This window comes from Chiroxiphia lanceolata, chromosome 3 (assembly GCF_009829145.1).
Source record: "Chiroxiphia lanceolata isolate bChiLan1 chromosome 3, bChiLan1.pri, whole genome shotgun sequence".
In the NCBI taxonomy this organism is placed as follows: Eukaryota; Metazoa; Chordata; class Aves; order Passeriformes; family Pipridae; genus Chiroxiphia; species Chiroxiphia lanceolata.
In genome coordinates, this window is record NC_045639.1 from 9,238,464 (window position 1) to 9,258,525 (window position 20,062).

Consider the following 20,062-nt stretch of genomic DNA (forward strand, 5'->3'; position numbering starts at 1 on the left):
AGGCTGTGTACTGCCCTCATCACTGATTAATTTATCTTAATTTAGTAAAACTTAAAAACTATCCGCAATTTTAACTTTGATCTTAAATATTTTTTCCTTGATTTTCCATTTTGATGTTTTATGTTGCTTTCCCTCCAGCCTAGATACAGCTTTTCTGCAACTTTTCAGTTGATAATGAGCTTCATTTGTTCGTCTGCACAAATCCACAGATTCTTTTGCCACTTTTGAACTGTTCCTCTGAGCCATTTTTCCCCTTATTTGCTTAAACTGATTGAATTCTGTGATACATTTCTGTTTATCTGTACTTCTTCCCACATTAAACTAGTTTGTATAATTTATCTTACCTGAAGTTTAGCCTTTCATTTTATCCTCTTCACTCTGGAAGTGGTTGTTCCCTTTCACATTGAAGTAAATGAGACACATTCTTCAGTCTAAAACAGCACTTTTGTTGTACGTTTCCCAGACAGACATTAAAAATTCTGTAGTCTGACAGCATAGTAGCTACAAGACAAAAATGCACATAATGAAAAAAATGCTACATTCAAGTATTGACTTGAGATAATCAAGCATAGTATTTTTAGCATTCTTCTGCAATGTAAGTCACACCAAGTTCACTTCCCTTTCAGAATGACACGAATACCCATCAGTCATGATTGTGTGATTTGGTTTGTGACTCTTTCCCAAGACATCTGGATGAGAGACTGTAACTTTCAAATTGTGCCACGCTTCTCAAACAACCTTAAATAATAACTTTGAAAGCATTACATGTGTTAAATGCTGATGAAAAGCATCCGTTGTTCTTTGCCAAGCTTCTCAGAGATTTGAGAGCAGAAGCGAAGCAAAATTTTTGAGATTGTAGAGAAGAAAATTTAGCTGCAGACAGAATATTGTGAAGGTTTCAGTGATCGTTAGAGGTGTCAGGACACGTGAACTGCTGTGCACTGTCTTTAGTGCTAGTAACCATCCTATTTGCCATGTTTAACCCATGTTCCCCCTCTACCTTGGTAACTCCCTCCTTTTTGATTTAGAGTGATTGGTATCTTTAATGACCTCTGGAAGAAATTTATCTAAATAGAGTTTAGGTATGCAAACTTGAAATAAATTCTGCCACCAAACCTGCTGATGTTTTCAGATCTACAGATAAGGATCACAGAAACGCAGAATATGCTGAGTTGGAAGGGACCCACAAAGATCATCGAGTCCAACACTTATGTCTGCACAGGGCATCCCCAAGAGTCACACCATGTGCCTGAGAGCATTGTCCAAACACTTCTTGAACTCTCAGGCTTGGTGCTGTGGCCACAGGATGCCTGTACTTGAATAATGCATCATTTGAGATGCTGCTTGCTGATTTACTGGAGCACTTGTTAAGTGACATTCATCTGTCATACATGTATTGAGTTATGTCTCCAGATTTACTGCTACTTTTCAGGTGATCTGGACTGATAAAGTTCAAAGGTAAAAAAATACTAACATGTTAACCAGCTGATAGAACTACGTAGGACAATCAAATCTGTAATTCACATTGGCCGTTCAAAACATGTGACAATGCCTAGTGAGTCATTTCCTTTAGGTATCCCTATTTATGTGCTGGTTGTGTTTGTTAATTTTTGCCACCTCAGAATGTGAAACCACTTTGTTAACTTAAATGAGGTGACCTGACATGAGTGAGACAGACTTTACAAGCAAGGAGTGCTCTGTACAGAGGTGACAATGAGTCTTCAGGGTCTCATGCATTCAGGATACAAGAAAGCTGACATTTTATTACTTTTTCTTTTGTTAGAATTCTTCTCTTCAAAGCCAGTTGATCACTTTCTGGGGCCATGTGTGAATTTGGATATTATTTTGATATTATTGTAGTTGAATAATTATACTTTAGACTCTTTGGTTGTTGAGTAGTGTTTTGTTGTGTGCCTGCAAAAAAAGTCCTGAGACAGATTGATTTCATCCACTTACTCCTAAATGACCATTTTAGAAACTGCCTGTTAGTTACTTGAAGATGATTGAGGAAAACTTCACGTATACATTACGTTTTTACACACACACTTAAGTGTATCTGTATATACGGACTCATGTGTATGCTGTGAACTTATAGATTGAGAGCTTTAGGGAAGAGAGTACTACTCTGTAGAGAAGAATGTTTGATTTATGGAGAGAAGTTTACGTAAAAATCTTTTATCGTTTAGGATGGCACCAGAAGTTGCTGCAGTAGAAAGAAAAGGTGGCTATAACCAACTCTGTGATCTGTGGGCAGTTGGAATAACTGCTATAGAGCTTGCTGAACTTCAACCTCCAATGTTTGACCTACATCCAATGAGGTTAGTAAGGGGTTATATCTTGGTGAGTAAATACAGCTTGTTAAATAATCTATTTGGTGAGGGGGTTTGTGGTGTTTGGATGTGCTGCAAGGGCCTTGAGCTGTAAGTGTTCTGAATGAACAGAATAGAGATTCTAACAACTCTTTTTGGTGCATAAATGTGTAATGTTGTCCTGGTTGTATCTCTTAAACTGATGGGACTTCTTACTGCCAACTAAATAACATATTTAATAATTCATTTCACCATCATCACCATCATGGCTGGGCTTCGCGAACGAAGATTTAGGAAGGCTCTATCCACGTTTGTTACAAGCGCGCCGGTGGTTAATGAGGCCAATGCGAGACAGACATATCCGATTGCAAAAGGCAGCAGAAAGACTCCTTAGGTGGTGTATTCTGCAAGACACAATTCTTTCTGCGTTGTCTTTTCTCCTCGACAGTGATCCTGCGGGCGTTCTCAAAGGAAACAGCAGCGTTATAGATGGCGTGTCTCCAGGCCTCCTGATTGGAGGCCAGAGTAGACCAGTTATGTTGATCAGTGTGGCCAAGGCTGAGATGTTGTTTCAGGGAGTCCTTGCATCTTTTCTTCGGGGCTCCTCTCTTGCGGCAGCCGGAGGCAAGTTCACCATAAAGCATGATCTTAGGGAGGCAGTGGTCCTTCATCCTTGAGACGTGCCCTGCCCAGCGCAGCTGTGTTCTCAGCAGCATGGCCTCACTACTCATAACTGCTGCCTGTTCTAGAACAGACGTATTAGTCACATAATCTGACCAGCGGATGTTAAGGATTGTACGGAGGCAGCGCTGATGGAAGCGTTCTAGGAGTTGCAGGTGGTGGCGGTAGATGACCCATGATTCGGATCCATATAAGAGAGTAGACAGCACTATGGCTCTGCAAACACTGATCTTGGTGCTTTTCTTCAAGTGTTTATTACGCCAAACTCTTTTATGGAGTCTTCCAAAAGCACTATATGCCTTTGCTAACCTGTTGTCTATCTCCCCGTCAGTCTTACCATCCGAGGAGATGAGGCTACCAAGGTAATCTCATATATATTGCAATGTAACCACAGAAATACTGTTGTTTTCTTTTTCAGAGCACTTTTTCTAATGACGAAAAGCAACTTCCAGCCTCCTAAATTAAAGGACAAAATGAAATGGTAAGTACTTTTCTGTTTCAGTAGATAATTAATGTACTTTACTGGGCAATTGATTTTAATGTTTAGCACTTCATTTTACAGGTCAAATAGTTTCCATCATTTTGTGAAAATGGCACTTACAAAAAATCCTAAAAAGAGACCTACAGCTGAAAAGTTGCTACAGGTATAAATTTATGTATGGGATTTTTTTAAAGTTATAAAATTATAACTTATATATTATATTATTATATATATATAATATATATTGTAATGCTTAATATGAGTGGCTGGAATTTTAATCTGTGCGTTTCCTTCTGTCTTTCAGCATCCATTTGTTACTCAGCCATTAAATCGAAGTCTTGCCATTGAACTTTTGGATAAAATGAATAATCCTGATCATTCCACTTACCATGATTTTGATGATGATGATCCTGAGGTAGGAATATATTTTAATCATAGAATCAGATTAAGCTTTTGTTTGCCAGCAAAACTAAATTATTATGATTTATTGAGCCCCAGAATGCATTGTTATCTGGGAATAGTCTCAAAGGTTGCTTTTGCTTTTGGTTGTGCTGCTGTGTCACATGTACAGGCACTTAACAAAAGTCATTATACTTGGGGAAGAGAACCTTAAAGAGGTGTAACTACTTTAAAATTTTGTTCATTGTTGTTCTTCAACAATTTTGCAACAGTAAATGTGATCTGCTTCTCCAGTCCTGAGTTTTGTCATGTGTTCTACTGTATCTTTGTGGAGTTACGTTTCCATTCATCTGCAAAGAAAGCATTTTCATAAAAATAAGTTTATACCTGTGTAGGGGAGAGTATGATCCTGTAGTTGTTTTTGTCAAATGGTTTGATGTGTGGTTTTTTTGCAGATGATATTTTTTGATCTTAGAATACTCTGAAATTTGATTTCACTTGTGGTTTTGTCAAAGGCAAAGTTTCTGATTTGTGGCTTTAACAGCTGGGAAAAAGCCTGCTTATGTAAGACGATAAACAGTGCAAAACTGAAGTGTTTAATAAATAAGAGAAAACATATTCTGGTACTTCATCTTGTCTTGTACTTTACTGCATGTTAGTGAATACTGTCCAAATGTTTACTGTTCCCTAACTGATGGCTTTTTTTTGGAAGAAAAAATGTGATCCTTTCAACACAAATGCCATTGATTCAGTAATTACATACTTTTGGTTTTTTAATTGGTAAACTAGTCTAAAAATGCCTTCAAGGGAAAAGAAGCTTAAAAGAAGCAACTACTTTAATAGATTCATTTAACTTGTAAAATTTGAAAATTAACTTTTACTTTCTGGAACAGCAAAGACCAGTTGACATGCACCAAGTCTTTCTTAGAAGCTGAAATAAAAAAATGTGGAAAGAAGCCAAAGTGAAATAGATAATTTTTTCTGTTGTTGAGTGCAGTGCATATTTTCTAAATGAGAGAGGAGGAGAGGAAAGCATGATGGTTGAATAATGGTTAATAAATTTAAAAGCGAATGCACACAGTGGAGCAAATTTAATAGATTTTTCTGATAAAAAATATTTAAGAAAGTCAAACACACAAAAAATCCCTTAGTGTGGTTGGGCTTTCACATCACTGTTAAGAGAAAGGTGTCTGATTCCTGATGAAAACAGCACTGAGCAATGTGGATCTTCTCCTTACCATAAGTTCTAAGGATCGTGTGTCCTTTAGTTCCCTCTCTGTTCAATGATGAGCAGGAGCTTGGAGGCCTGTTAAAGTGGTATTTCTGTGGAAACCAGAAAACCAAAACTTTCATGAGCTCTCATAAGAAGAAAGGTAGTGTGCTTCCTGTGAATGAGCTGCTCAGATCTGTGAGTCTTCTCTGCTCTCCTGGAAACTGTAGTGAAACCGTGTACCATTCCCCTGAGTCACAGGTGTATCTTTTCAGTAAGAGTCTTGTCCTTCATTTTGGGCTGATCAGGTGGAGAATCTCTCTCGTCTTCTTGTAATGAGTCCCTTCAGTACACATTTTATTGATAGTTACTTGTAGCTTACAAAATAATGTTCACACTTTTATGTCCCTTTTGACTTAGCATTAAGAAGGCTCTTCTGTTGTCTAGTATATTACTTATCAGTTATCCCATAATGGAGTGTGGTATCAGGAGCAAAAGCTATGCCTTGTCTGGGGAGAAAACAAAGAGAAAACAGCCTCCCAGCAGTGGTCAGAGAAAATACCTAATTTTGTCGCTTAAAAAAAGTTGGACTGGCTGGCAGTACGGAGGGCGAGCACGCCACTGGTGTGTCTTTAGCTGTGCATTTTTCAGATACTAGTTCATTTGTTGTTTATCTTACATTGCTGATGGTTTCCTGCTGCATTTGTGGGCTTCTGTGTTATGCACACTGATACTTCTCCATCATTGTTCATTATGTGGCCTTGAGCTCTCCTGTGCTGTTGCCTGTGCTGCTGGATCATTTTCACTGAATGATGTCTCTTACGTAGATGTAAGAGACATTTCTCCCCTACTTTGTTGCTGGATAATTTTCTGCTAAGGTATTTAAGGCTCCTGCAAAGTGAGGTTGATATGACACTTGGAAAAACATTTTATTTTGTATTAAGTAAGTCTGGGACCCATCTCTGCGAATAAAGCAGGTAGTAATGAATTATCTAATGCATCTTGAGCAAGTTTTGTATTTCAGATAAAGAACCTCGCCACAGGCAAAGCAGTTGTTGGCACTGTGGTCTTTCCTGTAATAAAATGAATGGGATAAGAAGTGTATGTGCTCCTTTTTTATAAAATTGAACTTACTCCAAAACTTGCCTGCTCACAGAGGCAGCTGGAGATGTTCATCTGAATTTAGGGATTAACCAGTCCTGTACTTGTGGCAATCCCCTGAATGCATCCATCAAAAGTCAAAAGTGACAAAACAAGGTGCAACGTAACACAGTTCGAAAACATTGGTGAGAATCTTGAGCCTCGGACCTACTCCCCAGTTTGTTTAGAGTTTTGCATTTTTTGGGGTGGTGGTGTTAGTGTCTTGGGGTTTTTTTTGGTGAATCGTTTTTCATTTTTGGAGGCTCGAGAGCTTTTCTGTGTGTTGGTGGTCTTTGAAGTCAAGTCTGCTGCCCACTGTACTGCAAGCTCTTCACTTGGCCTGTGCTGCTTTTATGGGGATACAATCTGTTGCTGCTTGGATAGTCTGCAGGGTTGTGTTGGTGAAGTAGAGATTAAGATGTGAATTTACCACCTCTGAGGAATACCATACTACATCTTTAAATCATTCTAAACTCAGAGGTGAAATGTTTAATGTGTAAAAACAAAACAAAAAACATGCCATTCTTTGGATATAATCAGAAAGGTTCTTCTGTTCATACAGTTGTTATTTATTTGGCAACAGTATCTGAAACAGACATTCCCTACCCCTGGGAGCTCTTCATTTAGTTTCCCTTTCAGTCATAGACAGGATTTCCAGTTGGAACTCTGCTTTCACTCCCTTAAGAATAAACCTTTGAAGATGTTGACACCTGCCTGTTCATCACATTTCTGTGACAGTGATTCTCATGATGGATGTGATATTAGAGAGGAAAGTACTCATGCCTTATGCTTAGTACAGTCTAAGTTTTGGGGTTAAGATTGCTTTTGAGATCGGTACCATAATGGAAATTGTGACCAAAAGGATTTTGAGTCGGGAAGTTAACCTACATTCCTTTGTCCTCTTGCACAGCTCAGATGTCAGGTTGTTTATATCAGCTTGTTGTCAGTGTATGTATTTCAAGGTGACTTGAGGACTTAGTCCTTGTGACTGAGCGATGAAGATTTGACTCCTTCATGTAATTCTCTGGTCTGGAGAAGGTGGTATGAGGGCAGGCTCTGTCTGTTGTGCAACACAGACATCTGTGTCAGGATGCAAGGACTCAGAATATCACTGCAAAGGCAAAAATAACTCCCAGCCCCCCTGTAGCTTCTGCTGCCATTACAGATGCACACACATCATACACAACTGCATAGTGCCTCTTAATAAAAAATTATAAATAAGCAACCTTTCAGCACTTAGATGAAACCTTGAAATGCATTCTGAGCTACAGCAAACCATTTTTTAAGCCCCAAGCAATGCACAATAAACAAAGTAAAACTGTATAAGGAGAGGATTGACATGAGTTGTGAGAAACAAAAAACTGCCGATGAGATATGTGGGAGAAAATACATACCCACAACCTGCAAGTCTTTCCTGTTTCAAAGAACAGCAAAGTGAACATAAATGGGAGGCGAAACACCATGTACATATGTGTTGGATCCTAATGGGAAGGAAGGTAATAGTATGTGATGAAAATGGATGAAGTTTTCAGATAGTATTTGAGGGGTAAACAGAGTTGCTGAGCTATTCGTGACTCTCTGTGATAGTACAGCAGTTGACATTTTGTAACTGTCAGCACTTTGTAGTCAAAAGTTGCCCTGTGAAGAATATAATTATTGTATATAGAAGCAAAGCAAAGCTAACATACCAGCACATCATAGCATCAGACTGATTTAATTAAAAATTGTTTTGCTGCCACATATTCAACACAGAAACAGAGCGACCATGCGCTTTTCAGAGATTACTTGAGCTAACACCATGGAAAAATAACTTTTTTTCTAAAAAGTAAGATTTCATTACAAAGGACATATGAATGCATAATGTTAGGATTTGTGTTGCTGATTTTGGACCTGATTGTATATGTGTTGTGGTTTAGGAATGGTACTCCCCAATTCACTGCCCCCCACTGACAGTCTCCCAAACCACATGCCACTTGCTTGCTCCCCCTTCCTGCTCCCATGGGAGGGAGTTGAGAATTAGAGGCACAAAAGTTTGAGATTACAAGCTGAGATAAGAAAAATTTACTGGAAACAGCAATGAAATAAGAAAATGGACAGTAACAGCAACAATATTAATAACAGAAGTGTACAAAGATAGGGTGATTCACATACAAGAATGTTCACTGCGGACCCCCAAACAATGAACAATAGCCAACAGTGCTGCCATGTTTTTTGACTGGAAGCCACACCTTTCTTCTCAGAAGCCAGAGAGCTCTTTCCCCCTACCCCTGGAAATGACATGAGGTGGTGCAGAATAACCCCTGGGTCCTGGCCAAAACTAGAACAATACAGCTGTCAGCTGATCTTGTACTCTTGTTAAGAAACCTTAAATTATCGTTTCTAAGAGAACCTGCAGCAGTGCTTGTAGAAAGCAGAGAGAAAATCCAATGAGCAAAAAAAAAAAAGCTAAGTCTTAAAAGTTCAGAATACTTCATCCTGTAGAGAAGTAAATGGAAATTCAGGGAAAAAATAGAAGTAGAATATAAATATGAAGGTGAATATGTAGGAATTATGCTTTCTCTCTTGCCACACAGCATGAGAAGAGTACCAGGAATACACCTTTCTACTCAGCTTTGAAAACCTCAGGCAAATTTCTCATTACTTAAAGAACCTAACTGATGACTTTTTAGGAATCAGTTTAGTTTAGGAATGAAATGCTTCCACTGAGTCAGATTTAATCTTACTGCTTCTTTTAAAAACTACCACTACCTTAAGCTGAATGGTGAAAAAAGGAAACGCTATATGAACAAAGACAAATGCTGGCCAGCATTATCTTTATATTTGCTCAAATCTGATGTTCTAAAAACTCTTATCTTGAAGACAGTCAGCAGTTGAAATGTCTCTAAATAATTCTAACCTTAAGTATAAAAAATTGCATGCAGTCTTTATATTTAGCTTTCACTTGATTTCTTTCCTTCCTTTTTTGATACTATGCTAAAGAAACTTGCTAAAAACTGTCAGACAATACTGGTTTTCAAGTGAGCATATTTTGGTACTGAAATATTTTATTTTTTACTTCTAGCCTCTTGTAGTGCCTCACAGAATTCATTCAACAAGTAGAAATGGAAGAGAAGAAAAGACACGCTCTGAAATAAACTGTAAGCATATGTGATATGACAATATGAAGTATTCTTAAAATAATCATCGTTACTATTTCAACTGGTATTTTGGGTATCTGATATACATAGAAACATTTTTAATGATGTATAGGTGAATAAAAACATGATATTTCGCTTAAGTGTACAGATTCTAGATGACTATGCGAAAGAAATAGTGTAAAATATTTGGCTACACCCTTTGTCAGCACTTCTGCAAGGCTCACTCTTGCTTCATCTTAATTGAACAGGACACACCCTGAGCTCTTTTGACAGCTGATTGATATAGCTTTGTATGCCACTCCAGCCAGGATATTCAGGCCAAAGCCAGATTCAACTGGGTAACAGAATGGCAAAGGAATATTTTTTCTTTCCTTAATTATCTTTGTTTCGCTTTTGAATTGAAACAGTCACATAGAGATCAGGAAGGGAGGAGGTTGATCACTGGCTGTTAAAAACAGACTTCATCCCCCAAATTGCAGTAATTCTTTTGTTTGAATTAAATCAGAGCAATGCTTAGAGCTTTAGCTGTCTTTTCTTAAGCTGAAGTTAAGGGGAGAAGTGTTAAAGAGGTTCTGCTAAACTGGTGTCCTAGAAAATGTGATTAGTTTGCTCCAAACTTCATTCAGCACTCTTTAGTGCTAGTGAGTCTCCCAACAGAATAGATTCAGTAGTGAATTCACACCATGGATGTGCTTTTTCTATAAATTACAGCTGTATTGCACCTCTACAGAAGATACTTCGCTGCCGTATTTGCTGAATGGTTTTCCTGTTCCCTATAATGAGTAGGTGACGCAAATGGTGATTGTGCTGCCTTTGTGATAAAAGAGGACTTTCTGTGCCCATTAGTTTCTAGCAGACACAAATTGGCTATGCCCATGTGTCAGAAGTTTCCATCAGTGGGGATATGATACACTTATTAAACTAAATTTTTCTCTTTTTGTTAACCTTGGGAGCTAAATTTTGTGTAACCACAGTCCAACTTAAATTCTTGTTTTCCTTTTTTCCTCTTTAGTTGGTCAAGTAAAGTTTGATCCACCTTTGAGGAAAGAGACAGAGCCACATCATGAATTTGTGAGTAACAAGCAGCATGTGCTATGCTCTGCCCATTATCCCCTGCAAATATCTGTGCAGGAGATGTGTAGCGTGCTTCCTTAGCACTACTAAACTTGTTAGTGATTTTACTGACAAATTGTAACATAATGTTTCTTTGGTGCCATTACACTATATGCAGCAAAACTCCTTGTTTGTGGGCTCTGCTGGATGTGATGTATGAGCTAAGCAGCAGCACTTTGTCTTGTAGGTTTCTTTTATCCCTTATACCTCATTGTCCAGGATATTATTCCATTTATTTATGGGGTTATTTTTTTTAATTGTAGAATTACTGTGCGTACTCAACTTTTGCTCTCCGTTGTTCTTGTATTGACAGTGGAAATAGTAGAATTGAATAGAATTAGGGGAGAGATATGGTGCATTTTAAAAGAATTTCCCGTGTGAACAATCTTCTGTGGCCCTGCATCACACCTGAGCCATGCTGAGTCAGGCAGTGGATGTATTCTGTGAAGGTGTATTGCCAATGTCTTCTTCCTGTGGACCCATCGATATAAGGGGTGTGAGAATTCAAGCTGTAAGGGAAAAGGTGTCAGTGCTGTCACACACACACAATTGCAGCAGATTCCTCTCTTCTGTGGAGACTGTTGCTTTCCTCATTTGTGCACTTTGGGCAGCTTCTTCACGTTCCTGGATAAAAAGATAAAAAGTTTGCTTCTTCACTGCAGACTTTTGTGTTCTCTTTGTTTTTCTAAGGCAGGTGTTAAGGTGAAAAAGTTGACTTAGTACATAGGTGGGAGGAACACTGGTTTTCCTCGAGTTGGTTTTGGGAATGGTGTGTACCTAGGAATGTACTTGTGTAGTCTACAAACCACGTGTGAGTCAGATTTCTGACACAGATTTCCTTGTGGTGATCTGTAGTTGTACTAAAATCTCCTTCCCAGTGCTTTGCCCTCTGGTAGTGGGTCAGCTGGCTCTGGGTGTATGAGGTTGTATATAATCTTGCTCGTCCTCAGAACTGGCTGGACAGGTAGCCTGCAGTTTCTGGTGCCTGTTTGAGATGGAGAATAGCTTACCAAATCACATGTAGGATTTAAACAAGTATTTCAGACGTGTTATTTAGACCTTGACATAACTGCGTAACAGCATCATTTAGGAGCCCTGTTCATGTAAGGCTTTTTATTATTTTTTTAATATTTTTATTATATTTTATTAAATATGATAATGCAGTCAGGGCTTCTACTGTAAGCTTACCAGCTAACTCAAAATTATTTTTGAACTGATTCCAAGTTGTCCTGTCCTGTTACATGCTCTGGATTGTAAAGAAAATACAATTGGTAGCAATGTATAGTTCAAATTACAATGCTTTTGCTCATTAAGAGCACACATACACACACATAGAATCATAATTGCAAAAAGGTGTTAGTGGAGCAGCTGAAGTTTTGAAAATACTTTTCCTATTTCTTTCTTTTTATCAGTCACTGACTATATAAACCAGTTGTTGGACAACTCCATGGGGCAGTGGTGTTTTTACTGCACCTTTGGAACCTGAGTTGCTAAACTGTGGAGAGAGATTTTCTGCAGGGATTAAAGCAGTTTTTCACAGCACTTTTTTGGCTGTTGTTGGAAGGGAGGAATCGAGCCTTTTCCTACATTGTGTGTTAGCAATCAGGACCTTCGCACTTTGGAATCTCAGAAGCTCTCGGAGGAGGGACGTGAACAGTCCAAATTAATTCTGTTGATAAGAAAATATCTTCATATTGTCTGTTCTGGTCAGACATTGCATATTTGAAACCTGTCCAAAGAACTCATCTGATCTCCCTATCTATAACTGTTTGGATCTTTCTGAAGAGGAAAATTAACTCCTCTATGGCTTATATCAGAATGTGAAGCATGCAGACCTGATATGTTCTTTCCAGATAAAACAGAACTATGATTTTAAAAATAATGATTTTGGGTCCAGAGACCAAAGAAAAAACATACAGGTATGGATTAGCTATAGAACCAGTGGACAATTTAAATTGGCATATCAGTTGCAAACAAGAGCCTTTTGCAAAGAGCCTCAGCACAAACCAGTCTATGGGAGAAGTTTGTAACAATCTACACACTGGGAGCGAATCTTTGAAATGGAAGTGGGAGCAAGAGATGCCTGTCTCTTCCTCCAGCAGTAACAGCATGGATCCATTTTCACTGAAGCAGTTCTGATGCTTTTGCTTCTGTCTCACTAAAGCGTGCTTAGACTTACACTCACTTACTTGTGGGTATGAGTGCACAAAGGACTGGACCACTGCAGCATGAGGAGTTATTGTCATTGGTGCACTGAGATGTTGAACTGGCTGTACTTGCCTCTTACTGGGACAGTCTGTCACACATTACCACAGCTCAGGTGATGAACAATAAATAATTCATCATTTTGGTGTGATTCAGTAGTGTTTGGTAATGTGACCATATCCCTAGCTATGTTTTACCCCCATCCTGAGAACTGTCTTAACATGGTTTGAATTTCAACTAACAATATCTCTTTTTTTTTTTTAGCAAGAAAATTTACATTTATGTATACCTGGCTTTCAGTCACAATATAAATAATTTGAGTTTCTTGATCTCTATCTAATGAACAGCCTGACAGTAGCGATTTTTTGGACAATTCAGAAGAAGTATACTACACTGCAAGATCTAACCTGGTATTTTTCATCTTATGCCTTTCTTTGTCAGTGTTAGTTTTGTCCTAATTTTCCTTTTTCGAAACTTGTGTTTTGTCCTGTTGTTGTACTGGTGTTTTCATCTGTTTAAAAGCCATTCAATATAAGAATTAGTCTATATGTGTATTTCTATAACATAGAAAGAAATTCTTAACTTAGTATGTGCAGCATTGACAGTATTTGTTTTTCTATGTATTCATGTTTAGTTGAATCACTTTTATAGAAGGGACTCAGTATTTTACATTCATTCTAGTTTCTTTAACTGCCTTACTATGCATAACTTGTTAATTTTTTGGAAGGTGACTGAAGATAGAAGAAACATACTCTTTGTATTTTTGTCTGGTAGTTCCTTTAAATGGCCTCATAAAAGACTAAAGTTAAATAAGTGTAAGTCTCTGAATTCTCCAGATGGTAATTATGTTACAGAATGAATGTACACTTAATAGAAATAACAGAAAGTGTGATCATAACTGTTTTCAATAGCATTTGGCATTGATTATAGTCTGATACATTTTCTGAATTTTCTCCTGTTGCACTGCTAAAAAATTTAGTTGTTGGCATTGCAGTGTAGCAATTACTCTAGGAAGTGAGTTTTCTTACTTCTCTGCTCTTTGTGTAGTTAGATGAGTAATGGATTTAAGTCTTGGGTGTCTTCATATTCTGTTGAAAAAAAGAAAGAAACATTCTGTGCTAAATGAAGAGCATTACTCTGCTAACCTGAGATTTGTGAGATGTTAATATAAGTGCACTGAGAGGAAAATGGAAAACTGGGGTGTTTGGGAATGTCTTTTTTATGTAGTGGCTTTGTCCTTGCATTTTTTTTTGTTTGTTTTGACTTCAGTTGGCTTAGTATAACTTGAATCTGCCAAAAACATTATTACTGAAAGCTTAGACTGTCTTCCTCTTTCTTAGAAGGAAATGTCTGTGTTGCTTCATTATAAGAATGTTTCGCAAACTGTTTTGAGATCAGTAGCGTAGATTTCTCTACCTGGTGGCAACACCTCCATCCTGTGCAGTTCCTCTGGTTTTGGAAGTGTGGTTTTGGTTTTTCAGTTTGGTTTGCTTCTGGTTTTCTTTCTGGTTTAACACTTTTTAAAATCTGTCTGTTTAAGGTTACTTTGTGTTGTTTCATATCTTGCTGTCTTAGTATCTGGGGGTCTAAGAGTTGAATGAGAATGTGTCTCCTAACTGGACTGTCATTTCTCATCCTCCTTTTACCCCATGCTGTTCAGAATACTCTTCAAAAATTATAACCGTGATGACACTTGAAAAGTACTGTTGTTGTCACAGTTGTGAGAGGGTTTTTAAAGTAATTCGACAGCACTTTGTGTTTCACTGCTTTCTTCACACCTCCTGTGTTCATTGTGAATCAAAGAGGAGAATTCTGAGTTAGTGGTAAATGCATCCCCTATTTGTGAGATTCTTCCAGTAAGACCTAATCCTTAGAGGAAGTAAGTGCCAGTTGGTTCATTCTTCTGTTATGGACCAGGACACACTAATCAGACATTATCTTTCTCTCTCTCTCCTTCCCCAACTCCCCACTCCTGCTCTGACAGTGTTGCTTTCAGATCTGTTTGTTGTGAAATGATGTGTGGATTTTTAAAATGTCATCAAGAGGAAAAATCATACTTTTTTCATAAGCATAATATATCACCTACTACTGTTGGGGCTCTTTCCCATGCTGGTTTTATAAAATACCTTATGAACAGTAACTCCTTTGCAGGGCTATCTGTCTCTAAAATCCTAAAAAAAAAAAAATAATTATCATAAATCAAGGCATACTTTGGACTACATACAGTTGAGGTGGAAAACAAATTTGAGGAGTGACTGTCAGTATTTTTACCTATCACCTAGCATTTTGCACAGCTGGAGTGGTCATATGGCAGTTTATGCAGTCACTGTGCACATTAGCTTTCAAACCTTTGATGCCTATGATGTGGTTACCCTTAAAAATCATTCCTCTCTTTTTCTTCTCCCCCTTCTTTCCCCTGTGCAGTTCTGAAATAGTAACGAGGATCTTGCCAGAAGAATGGAGAAATTCAGTAAAGGTCTCGTTTGCAGGGAAAATTCCATGTCCAAACCCCAGGGTCCCTTAATGCAAATTGCAAACAGAAAGGACAAGATAGTACTTCTCTTTGACTTTCTACAAATATACCCTTTTGATTCATAGCTAACTATATAACAGACTGTTTTGCTGTAGGTACAAGGCTGTTCTGTCTTTCAGGATAGATATTTTTTCATTTTTCTGCAACTAGATAACAAGTTTCTCAGGACGTTACTTGGGTACCTTCCATCATTTGAGATTTTCTTGCACATGCTACTTCCTGTCATTTAGAGTTCTTCATGTTCCTGTTTTGTCATCTTTGTCTTATGTGCATATTAGACTTTACATAAGGTAGACCTTTTCACTGTTTTCTGTGTATTTTAAAAGCAATTGTTTGGATACAGGCTTAAATAAGTAGGAGAGCTGAGCATTGCATTTGCAGTGAGCTCAGGAAATGATTTAAATTCAGTCATCTCTAAAAATATATACTCCTTTATTCTAGGACATTTTTTAAGTTTTTTATGTTATTGATCCTGGGAAAAGTACCAGAAACCCAATAGCTAACTAAATGTATGGCTGTTCATCTTGTACTGCAGCAGCCACCACAGTGGCAGTCTCAGGAATCTACGTGAGTTGGCATAGTAGGACTGGATTTCTGTGATTTGAAATGTTGTTGCTATAATTAAGCAGATTTTTTTTCACTAGATCAGTTGCCCGTTGGATTCCCTGCAAACGGCTGTGTCAGTATGCTGGAGGGAGGTGCATGGGGTAGAGAGAAGCTGGGAGTTAGGGCTGTTAAACCCAGCTTCTGCAGATCTGTTGCTGTGTGTGTAATTGCCTCCGCTTCTTGGAGGTGACATGCTGTACTTACCGTTGTTGGAGTCTGTCAAGGGGAATCTATATGAGAATTTGGCCTCTGGTCCCAAAAGACCCAATTCTGAGAAACAAAAGAGAAGGTCACATTGATCAAATGCAAATATTTTCATTTAGGCTATCCTGGTCTGCAGTGAAATACTGTGGCAAAACCTTTTTCTTCCCATTCGTAGTGAGCTGAAAAATAATTCCGGTTCATATGAGTAGACTGAGCTGCACATCTTGTTAAGTTAGAAAAACCATCAGAGAATCCCCCAAAAAAGATGAGGTGGGAGGGAACCCCTGGTGATCTCTAGCTTACTCCTGCCTAAAATAGGGGCAGCTTCCAAGCTAGATTCAGAGATTACTTTGGGCCCTCTGACTTCGCTGTGGTTGGCCACATGTACCACAAATGTGTGCTGCTCATGTGTAGTTCCCTCCTTGGCTGCTGGGACTACCAAATGCTTTTCAGTTCAGTGGCCCTTCCTGCCCCTAGCCAGCTTGTCCTCAGCCTCTTCTTGTATCTGTGGTGGATCTGTCCTAGTTCCAGGACTTTTCAGTTGTCTGCATTAAACCCCAGGATGTTTTGTTGTGTACTCCTCCGGCTTGTTGGAAGTTCTTCTAATGAGCAGCCCACTCTTGTTTATTTTAGAGAGTGGTTTCATAATACCATTGGCCAACTACCTCAGCACCTGGCCCTAGTCTGCGTCATCATAGTAACTGATTTGTAACAGTGACTTATTTTTTTCTTTCTATTATAGGAAAAATTAAATGTTTAATTTAGCCTGGACTATACAACACACAGTGAAAATTCTACTACCAAAACACACAGCTGAATTCCACTGTTTTAGAAAGTGACAGAGGAGTCGAACAGAACTTGGGTTTGATGTCTCAGGTTCCAACCTACAGTTGTTTTCAGTTGTTACAAACTTAACATTCATTCTGGACTTCTTTAGGAATTAATTCAGTGAGAGGTTTGCAGCTCCCATGCAGTCTGCATTGTTGTACTTGCTGGATGCATTAATACATTTTATCCTGTTTAAATAACTAGGTCGTGGTTGGTTTTTGTTTTCTTTTGGCTTTTAAATATACTCTAGGTTTAATAATTCATGATAGGTTTTGGTAACACTTTTAGGAATGCAGTGTTTCAGCATAGGTATTCTCTGTTTTTTAATTATTTGTGGCAGAAAAAGTAAAATGTTGGTAGGAAAAGACTGAACTAAAGAGATTGACATAGGTAATAGAGAACTTTGCCGAGGAGCATTTTTCTTCAATTTAAGTAATTTTTCTCCTTACACATGCATAGATTTGCTTTTTGTTTACTACAAGCCATGAAAACTCTTATCCTAGTTAGCTAAGGTAGCTGTAAGAACATATTGCAGCTATCAGTGCGGAATTTCGGAGAGTCTCTTCGTATTTTGTTTGGCTTTAGGTAATGAAATGGCACATGGTCCTTAGGATCAGAAGAAAATAAGTGGAAATGGGGAGAAAAGTACCAGTGGTTTTTGCTCTTTCTTTTCCATCCCTGTATGTTTTGGGTACTTTCTACCTTGGCAAAAGTAATTGAGAAAATGAGATGCTCAATTTTATTGCTAGGAGGCAGCTTTAAAAAGGCTGGGTGCAAGTGCCTGTTGCATGAAGGAGTTACTGTAGCGAGTTAAGATAGTGATGGTCCATTACATGGGTATGAAATAGTGTTGTTTGTGCCAAGGGGACACTCATAGGCACAATGCATAGAGAACTGAAATATAAGGGAAGAGGGGAATAGTGGTTGTGTAGCAGTAATGCACGGTAAAACCTCAGTCAGTAACCAGGAAAGAATTATATTTAGTGTGTTTAAAAAAATATACATACAACTTGCTAGTTTTGATGTGTTAAGATAGCCAAAGAAATTCAAGAATGCACTTTTTATTGAAATAAAGGCATTAAAAATATAGCATATGCATTAGGTAATGCTGGGCTCTTTTAAAAATTAACTTCCTCTTTGATGAAGCAATGTGATAGGAATTGCTTAATCATTTTACTGAGAATGTATGTGCCTTCTCATTTGACATGTTAGTAGTCTGAAGGTGATTTGTATTCTTTGAAATTCAGAGTTACTTCCCTTGCATTTTGTAGATTTAGTGTCTTAATTTTGTCACTTCAAATGGTCTTATTTCTCACTAGATTTCAAGAATAGCAAATGTAGGAAGTAACTGTGAATTGCTGGGTTGCTGTATACATTCAGTTTTGTTTTTGAAGGGCTGAACACCTAAAAATAGATTCCCAGTACAGCTCAGCTCTACAGAACAAAGTGGGAACATAACTGTTAAAGGTGCAGTAACAATGAAATTACTGTGAAATTCTGCAGAAAATAAAGCAGGTTTTTTAAATTTAAGCTGCAGAAGGTTTTGCAGATATGAGCACTCTTGGGGAATTTGTTTCATAGAACGCCCTTTGCTTTATCTTTGCTCTGAGGAAATCTGTATACTGTTTTTAGTCATTGATTACTTTGCACATGTAATTTATCTGATTTGTCTTTCTTCATGACAGCTTCCTTTAGTGTTACTTAAGCTGTTGAGAAGAACTGGTAATTATTCCCTGCATTACCTTTTTTTCCAAAGCAATTACTGCCAGCAAATAGCACACTTGTCTTGTACACAGATGAGACCCTGAGATTAGCTCAGCTGGTTAGAGCATGGTGCTAACAACACAAAGGCTTTGGGTTTGATCCCCATAGGGGCCATTCACTTAAGAGTTGGACTCAGTGATCCGTGTGGATGCCTTCCAACTCAGAATATTCTGTGATCTGAGTTGTTTCGGGAATGAGTTGTTGGTAACCTGAGGCTGATTGTAGAATAATCTAGAGTTGCATCTTTGATTTAGTACCCAGATTATTGACCTCTTCTCATTCCTGCCAGCTGTATATTTCAAGATCCTATTGGAATATATCTGTGTAGTCACCCAGATTTATTCTGTGTCAATATTGTCTGATCTGAAAAGAATTTTAATTAACTAATCAGCATTGTATGTATGTTAAATGAAAATATTAATGTAGATTGATAAAGTTGTTGGGTAACTTTGCATCATTTAGGAATTAATGGTAATCTGTTCTTCCCAGTGGGAATCCACAACTGATAAGATTTCGTATCTTCATGTGTGGCTTTAAAAAATTCCAGTTATATTGGGTGATTAAGTGTAACAGCTCACTGGAGGCTTTGCAGGATACATGCAGCATTTATCAATGTTTTCATATCAAATATGTTGCTAGAAAGTGTATAAAATTGTAACTTATGGATATATTTGAAATACAAGGTAGAAGAAAAATATATTTAACTTTTTAAAAGCTTTCTAGCTCTCAGTATTTATCTGTCAAGAGTGCAAAAGAAGGAATTTCCCTAGCAATGGTGTACTTCACCCCACAATTGGAGTGAAAGTCAGCAATGTTTAAAGGGCTTTGGAAAATTCTACATATCCAATTAAAATCATAGTCAAATAAATCTTACATAACAGTAAACTGAATTAAAACAAAGCTTTTGCCCTTTAAAAGCATTTAAACATAAATAATTCTGGCAGATGTCATTTTTGATAAAGAAAATTCCAGTTATGCTTAAGTCTGGTGGCAAAGGAAGGCTCCTTGTGTTTTAGGTGGGTTTATTTATTTTCTTTTATTAATTTTCCTGTCATTGCTGTACAGTGTATTCATAGCCATACATTGCACAGTGTGTAAATTAAAGTGGACAGACATTTTGGCTTTGTCCAGCATAACATCTTTGTTTCTTACTTTTGAGTAATGTGATTTTGCAACATTGAAGGTTTGTCTCTTCAAAGCAAAAATCTCAGATTTCATTATACTGATCTGGCGTTATTTTTCTCAACAGCTTCCCAGTCTTTGTTCTGGCATCCTCTCACATAGGCTCACACAACCTGTTTAACCTACTTGCTTGTGAGTCTGGTGACATCTTATGTTTCCAGTCTTGTTATTTTCTGCTCTAGAGCCCGAATCCTCAACATACCTGTGCTTACAGAGGGAAGGTTTTGAGATTGCAAAGGAATATTATAAATACTCAAAGTAAAGAAAGTT

At 37.8% G+C, this 20,062-nt stretch overlaps 1 protein-coding gene across 6 annotated transcripts in view; it reads left to right on the forward strand.

Moving 5' to 3' along the window:
- Positions 1 to 20,062, forward strand: part of MAP4K3 (mitogen-activated protein kinase kinase kinase kinase 3) — a 76,451-nt gene that overhangs the window by 23,568 nt on the left and 32,821 nt on the right. For 4 of the 6 annotated variants that reach the window (XM_032681527.1, XM_032681528.1, XM_032681529.1 and 1 more), the window contains 7 exons: positions 2,187 to 2,318; positions 3,409 to 3,471; positions 3,553 to 3,634; positions 3,776 to 3,886; positions 9,282 to 9,357; positions 10,370 to 10,428; positions 13,023 to 13,085. In XM_032681527.1, coding sequence (XP_032537418.1) covers positions 2,187 to 2,318; positions 3,409 to 3,471; positions 3,553 to 3,634; positions 3,776 to 3,886; positions 9,282 to 9,357; positions 10,370 to 10,428; positions 13,023 to 13,085 — 586 coding nt within the window. The remainder of the gene's footprint in view (positions 1 to 2,186; positions 2,319 to 3,408; positions 3,472 to 3,552; positions 3,635 to 3,775; positions 3,887 to 9,281; positions 9,358 to 10,369; positions 10,429 to 13,022; positions 13,086 to 20,062) is intronic. The other 2 variants (XM_032681530.1, XM_032681531.1) reach the window with 1 other exon arrangement.